The 13,523-nt window shown below is 48.4% G+C and overlaps 1 protein-coding gene and 1 pseudogene across 1 annotated transcript in view; both read left to right on the forward strand.

Annotated features, from left to right (window-relative positions):
• The window catches only part of ACSBG2 (acyl-CoA synthetase bubblegum family member 2), a 67,118-nt gene extending 58,058 nt beyond the window's left edge, over positions 1–9,060 (forward strand). Inside the window, 6 exon segments of the mRNA XM_012810141.2 lie at positions 2,625–2,806; positions 2,914–3,147; positions 6,233–6,450; positions 6,717–6,856; positions 7,438–7,684; positions 8,981–9,060. Of these exon segments, the coding sequence (XP_012665595.2) occupies positions 2,625–2,806; positions 2,914–3,147; positions 6,233–6,450; positions 6,717–6,856; positions 7,438–7,684; positions 8,981–9,060 (1,101 nt within the window).
• Positions 9,061–9,085: 25 nt separating this feature from the next.
• Positions 9,086–13,523, forward strand: part of LOC111727844 — a 6,001-nt pseudogene continuing 1,563 nt past the window's right edge.

Raw genomic sequence — 13,523 nt, forward strand, 5'->3', positions numbered from 1 at the left:
GTGGGTGAGGATGAGAGCTAGCGTTGGAGTGGGTGAGGATGAGAGCTAGCGTTGGAGTGGGTGAGGATGAGAGCTAGTGTTGGAGTGGGTGAGAGTTTTTATTATGGAGAATGGGACGCACTGCTCACGCCTTCTGGAGTTTAGAAGGAAGCTAATTTCAGCCTTTATGAGTAGGACAGTGTCCTTCAGCATAGAGTGGTTAAACACATTTAGGTCCATGTGCGGAAGGAGATTCTGCTTCAACATAGACAAACCTTACACTCAGTACAAGAAGCCATTCACAGAGGAACAAATCGTGTGTGATTCCCACAGTGACAGAAAGTAGAAGGTGGTGCCAGGGGCTGGGATGGGTGGGGAGTTACTGTTTCATGGAGACAGAGTTTGAGTTTGGGAAGATGAGAAAATTCTGGAGATGGAAGGGGGTGATGGTGGCACAGCACTGTGAGTGTGCTTAATGCAGCTGAGCTGTGCACTTAAAAATGGATAAGATGGTATATTTTTTACTATGCATATATTTTACCACAGTTTTTTCAAAATAGTACACAACGTCCCTGAGGTATATGGTGACATATCACTCACACTGTATTCATCTGTGAACATAGAAAATCACACATTTGCCGTCAAGACAGAAAATAGAGAAAAGCCACAGAGGGCTTTGGGTGGCTCATTTTTACCCCAAAATCTTATTCAAGGTGTAAATAATTTAGGGTTTTTCAGACAAAATGCAAAATTGCGCTAATAGAATAGGTACTTAGGGAAGGAACAAATTCCCACAAAGTCCTCATGGAAAGAAAAGCAGAACCTTATGAACATGACCATTGAAACTTCGTATCATTCTTCACAGGTCACAAAATAGTATGGTTTGGGCCTTTTTTTTTTTTTTTTTTTGAGACCAAATCTCACGCTCTCACCCTCAGTAGAGTGCCGTGGCATCATATCCCACAGCAGCCTCAAGCTCTTGGGCTCAAGCAATCCTCTTGCCTCAGTTTTTCTGTTTTTAGTAGAGACGGGGTCTTGCTTTTGCTCAGGCTGGTCTCAAATCTGTCAGCTCAGGCAATCCACCTGCCTCAGCCTCCCAGAGTGCTAGGATTACAGGTCTGAGCTACTGCACCTGGTCTGGGCAGTTTTTTGTTTGTTTTTGAGATAAAGTCTCACTTACTTGCCCCTGGTAGAGTACTCTGGTATCACAGCTCACAGCAACCTCAAACTCTTGGGCTCAAGCAATTCTCTTGCCTCAGTCTCCCACGTAGCTGGAACTATAGAAGCCTGCCATAACTCCCAGCTATTTTTAGAGAAGGGGTCTTGCTCTTGCTTAGGCTGGTCTCGAACTCCTGAACCAAGCGTCCACCTGCCTCAGCCTGCCAGAGTGCCGAAATTACAGGTGTGAGCCACCGCACCTGGCCTTGTTTGGGGCATTTTCTAAAACAAACCATTTTGTGTCTGATGTGGGAGAACTGCATCAGCTGGCAGCTGTGACCCTGACTGGCCTGGGGGACGTGGCTTATGGGCTATGGGCCTCTCATTGCCTGAGCAAATCTTACCTCCATCCCTCAGGAGTGGGTTTTGGTTGTGGTCAGGAGGGAATCATTCTTAGGAACTGAGTAGATCGGACAATAGTGACAAGCCAGAGCCAGTAGCATGGCCTTCCTCCTGTTCCCTACATCTATCTCTGCCCATCTGCACATTTCTCCTTCTCTCTCTTTCAATCTTTCTTTCTCTCTCTCTTTTTATTTACTTATTTATTTGAGACAGAGTCTCATTCTGTCACCCTGGGAAGAGTGCTGTGGTGTCATAGCTCATAGCAACCTTCAGCTCGTAGGCTCAAGTAATCCTCCTGCTTCTCCAGAACTCCCTGAGTAGGTGGGACGACTGTGCCTGAGCCACTGTGCGCGGCCTGAGTAGCTGAGACTACAGGTGCCCACCACAACACCTGGCTAGTTTTTCTGTTTTAGTACAGATGAGGTCTCGCTCTTGCTCAGGCTGGTCTCAAACTCTTGAGCTCAGGTGATCTACCCACCTCAGCTTCTCAGCGTTAGGATTATAGGCAGGAGCCACCACGCCTGGCCCTTCTTTCTTTCTCTGTCTTATCTCTCTCTCAATCTCTCTCTTCCTTTATCTCTTTTTTTCTCTTTCTCTTGCCACCTCTTCCTCTTTCTCTCTTCTTCTTTGTGTGTCTCTCTTTCCTTATCCCCTTCTTTCTTTTTCTCTTTCTTCTTTTTCTCTCTCTAGTTTTTTCTCTTACTCCCTTTCTCTTTCTATCTCTCTATCTCTTCTTCTTTCTTTCCCCACCTCTTCCCACCCTACATCTCTTCTCCTCCTCCTCTGGCTCAATTCCAGGGCAGGGGGACATGAACTACTGGGCTAGCCCACAGTGTGGCTGAATCTCCCATGTGCTGGGCCACAGGGAAGAGGACAGGGACTCTGCTATGTCTGCCTGTTGCAGGGTGGTCCCCACCTGAGCTCTGGCAGTCACTGTAACCACCTCCCTGTATCATTTTGACCTGGCTCCTACCTGGGCTTGCAAACAGCTAGAGGTGGGGGCAACCATGGGAAGCCCATCTAGTCTGGCAGGGGTGGGGCTGAGGACCCTCCTCTGCTGGCCCCAATGTCCCTGCCCTGTGCAGGGTTCACTGATGGATATTCTGCGGGAGGTGAGGCCCACCACGTTCTACGGCGTCCCATGGATCTGGGACCGGATGCTCGACAACCTCAAGGCCAGCCAACTGGACTCGACCACGTTGCGGAGGAAGTTTGACAAGTGGGCCATGATGCTGGGACTCAGGACCAATCAGAAGCGGATGTTTGGGTGAGGCTGGGATGTCTAGGGCTGCCTACTTTGGGGGGGGGGGCTGCTGGAGGCTGGGCTGGGATGTCCAGAGGCCGTGCTCTGCTTCCCTGTGTCTGCTTCTCAAGGCACATAGATCTTCCACTATGCTTTGGCCTGGCCAAGAGCCTGACCTTCAACCCAGCCAGGAAGTTGTTTGGCCTGGAACACTGCCAGCAGTTCTTCAACATGGGGCCAGGGCTCCCCAGGGCCACCCTGGACTTCTTCCTCAGCCTCAACATCCCCATCTTTGAGTTCTATGGCTTGACCGAATGCACAGGCATCCACTCCATATCCAGCCACAAGGCCTTCCGGCTGCTGAGGTGGGTCTTCGGGGACGGACGGGCAGGCAAAGAGGTCCAGGACGTGGGGTGACCCCTTCTTCTCACCTGGGAACCCCAAGGGCACATGTGGTCAACCCACTTGGCTCTTGCTCACCAAGGAACACAGGTCCAAAGGCAAATGAGCGAGTGAGCCTATGAGGGGATGACCTCAAGCCCTTTTCCGATTTGCATTTTGAGTTGCAAACTGTTTTTCTTACTAACAGCAAATCATTTTTAACCCCCAAGCATCTCAGGTGAGAGCCACTGTGTGTGAGTGTGCCTACTGCTTTGTGAATGTCACTGCCAAACTTGGCAACTTAGAATGACAATTTACTACCTCACAGTCTCTGTGAGCAAAATTTTAGGAAGTGCTTGATGACTGGGTGGTTCCAGCCAGGGCACCTCTCATGAGGTGCAGTCAAACTGTCAGTGGGACTGACTCCTCTGCAGGCTCTGCGGGGCTGGGGAGCTGCTTCCACAGAGGTGCCCTCATATGGCTGCTGGGGGCTCCCTCCTTGTGGGCCATCAGCAGGAGGTGCTGGCTCCTTGCTACATGATCCTCTCCACTGGGCTGCTTGATAGTCCTCCTAGTATGGCAACCACCTTCCCTCAGAACAAGTGAGGGGAGAGAGAGAGAGAGCAAGGTGAAAGCCACAGTGTCTTTTATGATTAGGGTTGCCAGATTAGCAAATGAAAATACAGGAGTCCAGTTGAGTTTGACTTTCAGATAAATAATGAATAAATTGTGGGTGTTTTTTTAGTATAAGTATATCCTATGCACTATTTGGGACATACTTATAATAAAAAATTTTTGTCTGAAATTTAAAATTAGTTAGGCATCTTATATTTGATCCAATAATCCTATTATCTATTATGACCTAACCTTGGAAGTGGCACTCAGACATTTCTGCTACATCTGATGACAGGTCAGCCCTGAGCAGTGTGTGAGGGGGCTACAGAAAAATGTGGACACCTATGGAAGTCAGTTACTGAAACTACTGATTTAGTTAAGGGACCCCACATTCGTTTTCTGTTGCATGCAGCCTGTACTGATGGAACAGGACAAGATGAGGAACGAGGAGCAAGTTATAGCCCTTTCTACTAGACTGGTTTCCTGCCTGGGCTCACCTCTCAGTAGGTGACTACAGTCAAAGGGAAGCACAGGCAGATGACTGTTAAAGCAGGGAGGACACATTTTATTCCATAATACTACTGCAAAAAAGAAAATAGTCCGGCACAAAGTGAACCCAACTTCGACTGATGTTAAGGGAGTGACTAGGAGTTTTAAAGGAAACACGGGAGACTGAAAGTGAGAGACAGAGTTCTTTCAGGCTTTCGGGTCCTTGAAGAAGCAGTTTGGAGCTGTAGTTTCCTTCACAAAGGACAGAAAAAGGATTCTGAAGTTTGACCTTTCTAAAGTAACTGCTTGAGGTCAGGCAGGGTGGCTCACACCTAGAATTCCAGCACTTTGGGAGGCTAAGGTGGGAAGGATCCCTTGAGCTCAAGGAGTTCAAGATCAGCCTGGGCAACATACCAAGACCTTATCTATACTAAAAATAGAAAAACTAGCTGGGCATGGTGGTGGGTTCCTTAGTCCCAGATACTCAGGAGACTGAGGCAGGAGGATCACTTGAGCCCAAGAGTTTTAGGCAACAATGAGCTATTATCACAATACTGCACTCTAGCCTGGGTGACAGAGTGAGACCCTGTCTCTAAAAAAATTTATAAAAATAATTAAAGTAATTTTAATTTCTCTAAGAGGAGGTTCAGGACTGCTATGGTCTGAATTTTGTGTTTCCCCACCCTAAAATTCATTTTGATATCTTAACTTCCAAGGTGATAGTATTAGAAGGTAGGGCCTTTGGGAGGAGATTAGTTCATAGGGAATATTTATTTTTTCACGGTTCTGGAAGCTGAAGTCCAAGATCAAGTTCTCAGGTGGCTGGGTTCTTGGCATGGCTCTCTTCCTTGCAGACAGCCCCCTTCTTGCTATGTCCCTGGTATGTTTCCCAGCAGAAAGAAAGCAAGCTCTTCGGGGTCTCATTTTGTAAGGGAACTAGTCCCATCATGGGGGCCCCATCCTCAAGAGCACATCTAACATTAATTACCTCCTAAAGGCCCCATCTACATATACCATCATCTTTGGGGTTAATATGACTTGGGTGAAGGAGACTCAATTCATTCCATAGGAGTATGTGGCCTATGTGTAGGCCAGGACCAGTTTTAAGGCTGCCCTGAGTCTCCAGACAGTTGATACATCAACCAGTTCCATTGAAAGGTACCTTGAATTTTTCTTTTCTTTCTTTTTCTTTCTTTTCTTTTCTTTTCTTTTCTTTTCTTTTCTTTTCTTTTCTTTTCCTTCCTTCCTTCCTTCCTTCCTTCCTTCCCTTCCTTCCTCCCTCCCTTTCCTTCCTTTCTCCTCCCTTCCCTTCTCCTTCCTTCCTTCATTTCTTCTATCCTTCTTTCTTTCCTTCTCTCTTTCTTTCTTTTTTTTTTTCCAGAAAATGCCCAAGCTAGAATGCAGTGGCATCATCACAGCTCACTCCAACCTCAAACTCCAAGGCTTCTGCCTCAGCCTCCCAAGTAGTTGGGACTATAGGTGCCCACCACCACACATGGCTAGTTTTTCTAATTTTTGTATAGATGAGGTCTCATTATGTTCTCCAGGCTGGTCTTTAAACGCCTGGCCTCAAGTGATCCTCCTTCCTTGCCCTCCCAAAGTACTGGGATACAGGCCTGCGCCACCTTGCCTGGCCTGTCCATGTCTTGCCTTGTCCCCTGGGCTGGTCTGTGAACTCCTGGAGGACAAGGGCTGGGTGTGATGTCTCTTTGTCCCCCTTAGACTTGGCTCAGAGCTGGGGCTTGGTTAGGTGTCTTTAATTCCAGTCTGTGGCTCTACATCTGCTGCCTACTTTGGGTTAGTGGGACTCTTAGGAGGTAAATGGAAGAAAGAAGACTCAGAATCTACATGGTCTTGTGGATAAGAGAAAGAGGGGTAGTGAGCAGGGACAGGGGAGTCCCTGCTCTGGCGAGGGATGGTGTCTTCTCATGTCTAACACTTCCCCTTCTCACCCATTCCCCACAGCTCTGGGAAGGGGCTACCCAGGGCCCACACCAGGGTGCATAAGGAAGATGAGGAGGGTGTTGGGAACATCTCCATTTGGGGCCGAAACATCTTCATGGGTTATCTCAACAACAAGGAGGAGACAGAGAAGAGGATGGACGCTCAAGGCTGGATGCACACAGGGGACCTGGGTTTTTTGGATGTTAATAAGTTCCTGTACATCACAGGCAATGTCAAGGGTGAGCAAGACAGGGCCATGCCCTGCAGGGCTGCCATGGACAGTGGTACAGGTTGCACACAGCACAAGGCTGAGTGAGGGCTGACTTCTAGCTTGGAGGAAGGGGTGCCTTTTTTATGCCTGAGATGCATCTTTGGTGTCTGTATGCAGAGGGCAGCAGCTATGGGTCCCTTACAATGTGGGACTGCTTTGCGCCCGTTTCCCCACCCCAAATCCTCACCCACTTGCTGTAGCTTTTCAGAGATGAACCTCCTTTTCTGCATATAGATATCATCACTCTCAGTTCTGGGGAAAAGGTCAACCCCAAACCCATCGAGGACCAGGTGAAGATGTACATCCCCATCGTGCGGCACGTGGTGGTGGTGGGCCAAGATGCTCCGTACCTGTGCGCCCTGCTCACGCTAAAGGTGTCTTGGGCTGTCCTTGGGCTTTGTGACAATCTGGACTGTCAGTTGGTTGAGTAGTGCTGGTGTCCTGGGCTATCCTTGGGCTTTATTACTGTCAGTTGGTTGAAGGGTGCTAATGACCTGGTTGCAAAATAGGATGCTGAGGTTCAGAGGGGAGGGGCACCCTCAGGGTGCCAAGTCCAGGATTTTAGCTACACCCTGGCTAGGGGAACTGGGGTAGGGGTCTAGGTGACCCCAGAGAAGTGGCCTGCTGTGCTGGTTTTTGCAGGGAAGGGGCTCCACCCAAGAACAACATTCCAGAGATAGTGCTTGGTGCTCACCAGGGGCACCTGAGACCATCTCCTGGCCTTTTGGGGGCACTGAGGGCCTTGATATTAGGACAAATGATGTGAGAGAGCAGATAGATGCAGTGTGGCTTGGCCGGCCTGGCCTCTCCCAGAGCAGGGGAGCACTACGCGTGCCCTCCCAGGCAGGGCTTCTGTTCTCATCTGTGCAGTGGTGAACGGGATGCTTGTGCAAGTGGCAGGTGCGGAGGCAGACTGGGAGTGGCCCAACCCCATTCCCCTCCCCTCCCCCGGCAGTGCCAGGTCAATATGGAGACAGGAGAGCCTCGAAACACGCTGACCAGTGAGGCTGTGGCTTTCTGCCGGCAACTCAAGAGCCACTCTACAAGGCTGACAGACATCATCAACGGCCAGGACCACATCGTCATGGGGTTCATCAGCGAGGTCATTGATGCCATCAACGCGGAAGCTCAGTCAGAGAGCACCAAGATTGTCAAGTGGACCATCCTCAACACAGACTTCTCCATTGCTGGCGGGGAGCTCGGTGAGAGGCAGGGTGCAGGAAAGGGCCCAAATGGCCAGTGGCATCCTGCAGCCCTGGGCTGAGGCTGAATTTGAGGGGCTTGGGTGGCCGTGTGGTTTTGCCTGTATCATTCAGCAAAACACCCATAAGTCTTGCAGGGTACATTTCCCAGGAGCTCCTCCCAAACCTGGTGAGCTGCAGACCAGGATTGCATACCCAGACCCGATCCCTGGCTTATGGGGGTGGTGGGAGAATTCCCCAACCCCACAGTACAGACCTGGGTTTCACAAAGTGTGGGCCGAGGGCCATTCACACACAAGGCCTTGAGGTGCTTGCTAAAATGCCCCAAATCTCCAGGGTTGGGTTGCTGGCACCCATAGTTTTTTTTTTTGTTTGTTTGGTTTTTTTTAGTGTTTTTTTGTTTGTTTGTTTTTTGTTTAGAAGCCCCTGGCTGGGTTCAAACCCACCACCCCTGGTGCATGGGGCCGGCATACTAACCATTGAGCCTCAGGTACCTAGCCTGTTTTGCTCTGCTTCTTTTTTGAGACAGACTCTCACTCTGCCTCCCAGGCTAGCGTGCAGTGGTATCACCATAGCTCACTGTAGCCTTGAACTCCTATGTTCAAGCAATCCTCCTGCCTCAGCCTCACAAATAGCTGGGAATGTGGGCACACACCACCATGCCCAGCTAATTTTTTTTTTAGAGACAGAGTTTCACTTTGTTGCCCTTGGTAGAGTGCCATGGTGTCACAGCTCATAGCAACCTACAACTCCTGAGCTTAGGTGATTCTTTGCCTCAGCCTCCCGTGTAACTGGGACTACAGGTGCCGGCCACAACACCCGGCTATTTTTTGTTGCAGTTTGGCCGGGGCCATGTTTGAACCCACCACCCTCGGTATATGGGGCTGGTGCCCTACTCACTGAGCCACAGGTGCTACCCTCCAGCTAATTCTTTTAATATTTGTAGAAATGGGGTCTGTGTTGCCCAGGCTGGTCTTAAACTCCCGGGCCGAGCACTTGTCCTGACTCAGTCTTCTAGAGTGCTGGGATGACAGGTGCAAGCCACCACTTCCTACCTGGCATCCGCATCTTAACCAGTACCTCCGGTTCTCAGGGAGCTCTGAGATGGGCTCCTAGCACCAAGGGCTCTTCTGCTGGCCACCCAACCAAAGCCTCCCGCTGCCCCATGCCCCTTCCTCCCCATATCCCTAGAGCACACTCAGCCTGCCAATACTCGTCCTATCAGGCAGCCAGGCTGCAGGGACCGCCTGGGGACCTCCTAGGAGTGGAGGGACTTGGGACTTGCTTCTGTTACAGGAGAAACAACAAAAGTGAAGAGGGCAATTGTGGCCAAGATATACCAAGAGGAAATTGAAAACTTTTACAAGGAGGATTGATTAATTATGGCCAAGAAGGGGTTCCATGCTCTGTGAGAGGGCTGCCATTTTCCCCTCTGTGTCCCTTTCCATTGACTATCAAGGAGCCAATTCTTAGAGGGAGGAAAGTGCTCCCAGCGAGGGGGGCCGCTGGCCACTAGCATGCCTCTCTCTGGGGAGGTGTTATAAGTCTACAAGAATTAATAAAACTGGCTCACTAGAGCAGTGGCTCTCAGCCAGGGGCAAGTCTGCTTATAGGGCTCCTGTGGTGATGTCTGGACATGTCTGTGGCGGTCACATCTGGTGACTTGGCATGGTCTGGGAGGGTGCTGGTGTGCTGCTTAGCACTCCAGTATTCAGGATAGCCCCCCATGTGAGGAGGAGATGTCAGTGGTGCCTGGCTCCACAGTGAAGGCTCTGTGAGAGTCAGAAGCTGCTGTCACAAAGCTGGGTTTCTTTCCTTTCACTTTGAAAAATACACACACAGTCTTAAGTAAGAAGTAGTTTGGGTTTTGGTGGACAGGCCTGTTGTCCTCTTTTAGAGACAGTGTGGGGGTATGGCCCAGCTACCTACAAGCATCCTGAGGTGCACATGAGGGCAGACAAGGGCCTGCAACCAGCCTGTGTATGGGGTCGAGGGCACCCAGGCTCAGTTCACACACTGGATTCATCAAAAACACTTGGGAGACTCCTTGTTCACATGGCACATGTTAAAAATCCCATCTGACACCCAACTTGTAGAGAAGATACAGAGATAAGCCTGTGAAGTCTGTGGGCACATGCAGCCATGTGCAGTGCAGGTCCATGCTAGCCAGGTGGGTACTCAGCCCTGACAAAGTTCCCACTGGGGCTGCAAGTGGCCGTCAGCCCAGGGCATGCACAGGGAGCATCTACAGCGTTCCTGTACATGAGTAGGAAGCTGAAGAGCAGCGTCAGGAGAGAGGCTGTACCGAGAACTGGCACTCAAGGAGAGCCACCATATCTTGCTTTGTATAATGTGCGTGTTTTTGCCCAAATTTTTGAGAGAAAAATAACTATGTATATTATATATAGATGGTATGGCTTGGAAGCAGGGGAGCCCAGCAGGCCTCCTAGGGCTGCCACGCCCTCTGTCTGGGACCTGCTGGGTGCGTAGGGGAAGGTGCTATAAGTCTAAAAGATCCTCTGGTCTGGGAGGATCTAGGATTCAGTGGGAGTGGGCCAGAATGGCCTCTGCGGAAAGCCGTGATTAGGGGAGGGATTGATGGCAGGAATGGCAAGGTGGATGCTGCTGTGCAGAGTGAGGGCTGAGGCCTGAGGCCTGGCCAGGTGAAGGTGGACTGCAAGTCCTACACAGGCCCCAGGGACCCACTTGGCTACCTGCAGGCTGAGTGGCCTCAGAAGCTCCTGCCCTGCCAGCCATAGGTTTGTCCATCTCACTTGTGCCAGTGACGAGGCAGGGAAGGAAGGGTCCTGGGAGAGAGGGAGGGGGCAAGCTTCAGAGCAGTGGCTTGGGAGTGTGGGTGTATGTGATCTGTAAATTTACCAGGAGAGTGCTAGTCCTCCCCAGATGTGCCTCTCCGGGCTGAAAGCTGACCAGTTTCTTGGGCATTTTCCTGCAAGTTTGAGTCAAAAATGTGCATGTACATTATACATGGGAGCACATTATACACAGCAAAATACGTCATTTCCCTGGAGAAATACTAGGGAATATTATTTAAGAATTAAACATGTGAAGTTGGTTGGCTTGGTTTCTGGTTCAACGTGTGGTGCTAGGAAGTCATCATGTCCATCCTAACCAGAAAAACAGCTGAAAGGCTAAAAATGGCCTGACCAACCTTGAGGGAGGGAACTTGCCAATCCCAAATCCCTCTAACTTAGGATGTCTCACCTCACTGGGGAAGCTGAGAAACTTGTGAAGGCCACAGCCCAGGAGCACTGGCTCATAAAATACTGAGACCAAATCACAGGACTGCAAAATGCTCCCTTCCCCCATATTTTACCAGGGGGGAATGTATAATAACTGTGGGTTACACGTGAATCGCAAGACACACTATTTTAGAAGGCATCTCTGGGGTAACTAGAGCAAGAGAGGAGACAAAAGGATGCCACAAGAAAATTTAGCCTCTGATGCCACAGCAAATAGCAAATACAGCCCACCTCCTAGCCAGAGAAACACAAAACTTCACACCAAAAGCCTATGTATCTCAGTTCCTTTTACCTAGTATATTATCACATATGGTTTTCAACAAGAACAAAAAAATACAAGACATGCTAAAAGGAAACAAAAGAAAACAGTGTAGAGAAACAAGCCAAGCATTACCACAAGGCTTAGCTATGCCAGAGATTTTGGAATTATTTGTTTGTGGGGTTTTTTTTTTTTTTTTTTTTTTTTTTTTTTTTTGGGTTTTTTTTTTTTTTTTTTTGAGATAGAGTCTCTGTCACCCTGGGTACAGTGCTGTGGCATCATCATAGCTCACAGCAACCTCAAACTCCTGGGCTCAAGTGATCCTCTTGCCTCAGCCTCCTGAGTAGCTGGAACTACAGGTGTCCACCACAACTGTAATTTGCCTGACTAATTTTTCAACTTTTAGTAGAGACAGGATCTCGCTCTTGCTCAAGCTGGTCTGGAACTCCTGAGCTCAGGTGATCCTCGCACCTTGGCCTCCCAGAGAGGATTATAGCCATAAACCACTATACTTGGCCCCACACTATGCCTTTTAAATAAAAATGATTAATATGGATTTCCTGATGATGGAGCATTTTTTCATGCTTCTTGCCCATTTGTCTTTTGCCCATAAACTATCTGTTTATGTCTTCTGCCCACTTTTTAATAGGATTTTTTTCCTTGCTGATTTGCTTGAGTTCTTTGTAAATTCTGTTATGCACCCTTTATTGGATGTGTAGCTTACAAATATTTTCTCCCATTCTGTAGGTTGTCTGTTTGCTCTGTTTATTTCCTTAGCTGTGCAGAAAGTTCTTAAACAAATCCCATTTATTAATTTTTATTGTTGCCATGATTGCCACTGGGGTCTTTTCCATAAATTCTTTGCCTAGGCCAACATTTAGAAGAGTTTTTCCTACATTTTCTTCTAGAATTTTTATGGTTTCTGGCTCGGCATCCATAGCACAGTGGTTACGGTGCCAGCCACATACACTGAGGGTGGTGGGTTCAAACCCAGCCTGGGCCAGTTAAACAACAATGACAACTGCAACAGAAAAATAGCTGGGAGTTGTGGTGGGCACCTGTAGTCCCAGCTACTTGGGAGGCTGAGGCAAGAAAATCCTTAAGCCCAAGAGTTGGAGGTTGCTGTGAGCTGTGATGCCATGGCACTCTACCAAGGGTGACATAGTGAGACTGTCTCAAAAAAAAAAAAAGAATTTTTATGGTTTCATGCTTTAGATCAACATCATTAGTCATCAGAGAAATAGAAATTAAAACCATAATGAGCTATTAACTTACCCCAGTTAGGATGAGTTTTATTTAAAAAGTCCACAAACAACAGATGCTGTGTGGATGCAGAGAGAAAAGTATGCTTGTTAGTGGGACTACACATTTGTACCTCTATGGAAAATAGGAGGGTGATTCCTCCAAGAACTAAAAGTAGACCTACCACTTGATCTAGCAATTCCATTACTGGGTATTTAACCAAAGGAAAAGAAATCATTTTATATAAGACACCTTGGCTTGGCGTCCGTAGCACGGTGGTTATGGTGCCGGCCATATACACTGAGGCTGGTGGGTTTGAAACCAGCCCGGGCCAGCTAAACAATGACAACTGCAACAAAAAAATAGCTATAGTCCCAGCTTCTTGGGAGGCTAAAGCAAGAGAATCACTTAAGCCCAAGAGTTTGAAGTTGCTATGAGCTGTGACACCATAGTACTCTATTAAGGGTGACATAGTGAGACTCTGTCTCAAAAGAATAAATGAATAAAGACACCTGCAGTCCAGGTGCAGTGGCTCACGCCTATAATCCTAGCACTCTGAGGCTGAGGTGGGTGGATCCCTTGAGCTCAGGAGTTCAAGACCAGCCTGAACAAGAGCAAGACCCTGTCTCTACTAAAAATAAAATACTTAGCTGAGTGAGGTGGCACATACCTGTAGTCCCAGCTACTTGAGAGGCTGAGAGGCAAGAGAATCACTTGAACCTAAGAGTTTGAGGATGCTTGAGCTATGATGATGCCATGTTACTCTACCCAGGGCAACAGAATGAGACTCTGTCTCAAAACCAACATATAAACAAAAAAACCCAAAAAAGACATCTGTACTCAAATGTTTATTGCAGCACAATTCACAATTGCAAAGATATGAAATCAACCAAAGTGCCCAGCAATTCATGAGTGGATTAATAAAACGTGGTATATGCCAAAGAGCACTATGCAGCCCAAAGAAAAATGATGAATGAATACCTTTTGCAACAATCTGGATGGAACTGGAAACCATTTTCCTAAGTGAAGTATATCACAAGCATGGGAAAACAAACACCCCATTTCCCCACTCTTA

Source organism: Otolemur garnettii, unplaced genomic scaffold (assembly GCF_000181295.1).
Source record: "Otolemur garnettii isolate 467f Iridium unplaced genomic scaffold, OtoGar3 scaffold00127, whole genome shotgun sequence".
Taxonomy (NCBI): domain Eukaryota; kingdom Metazoa; phylum Chordata; class Mammalia; order Primates; family Galagidae; genus Otolemur; species Otolemur garnettii.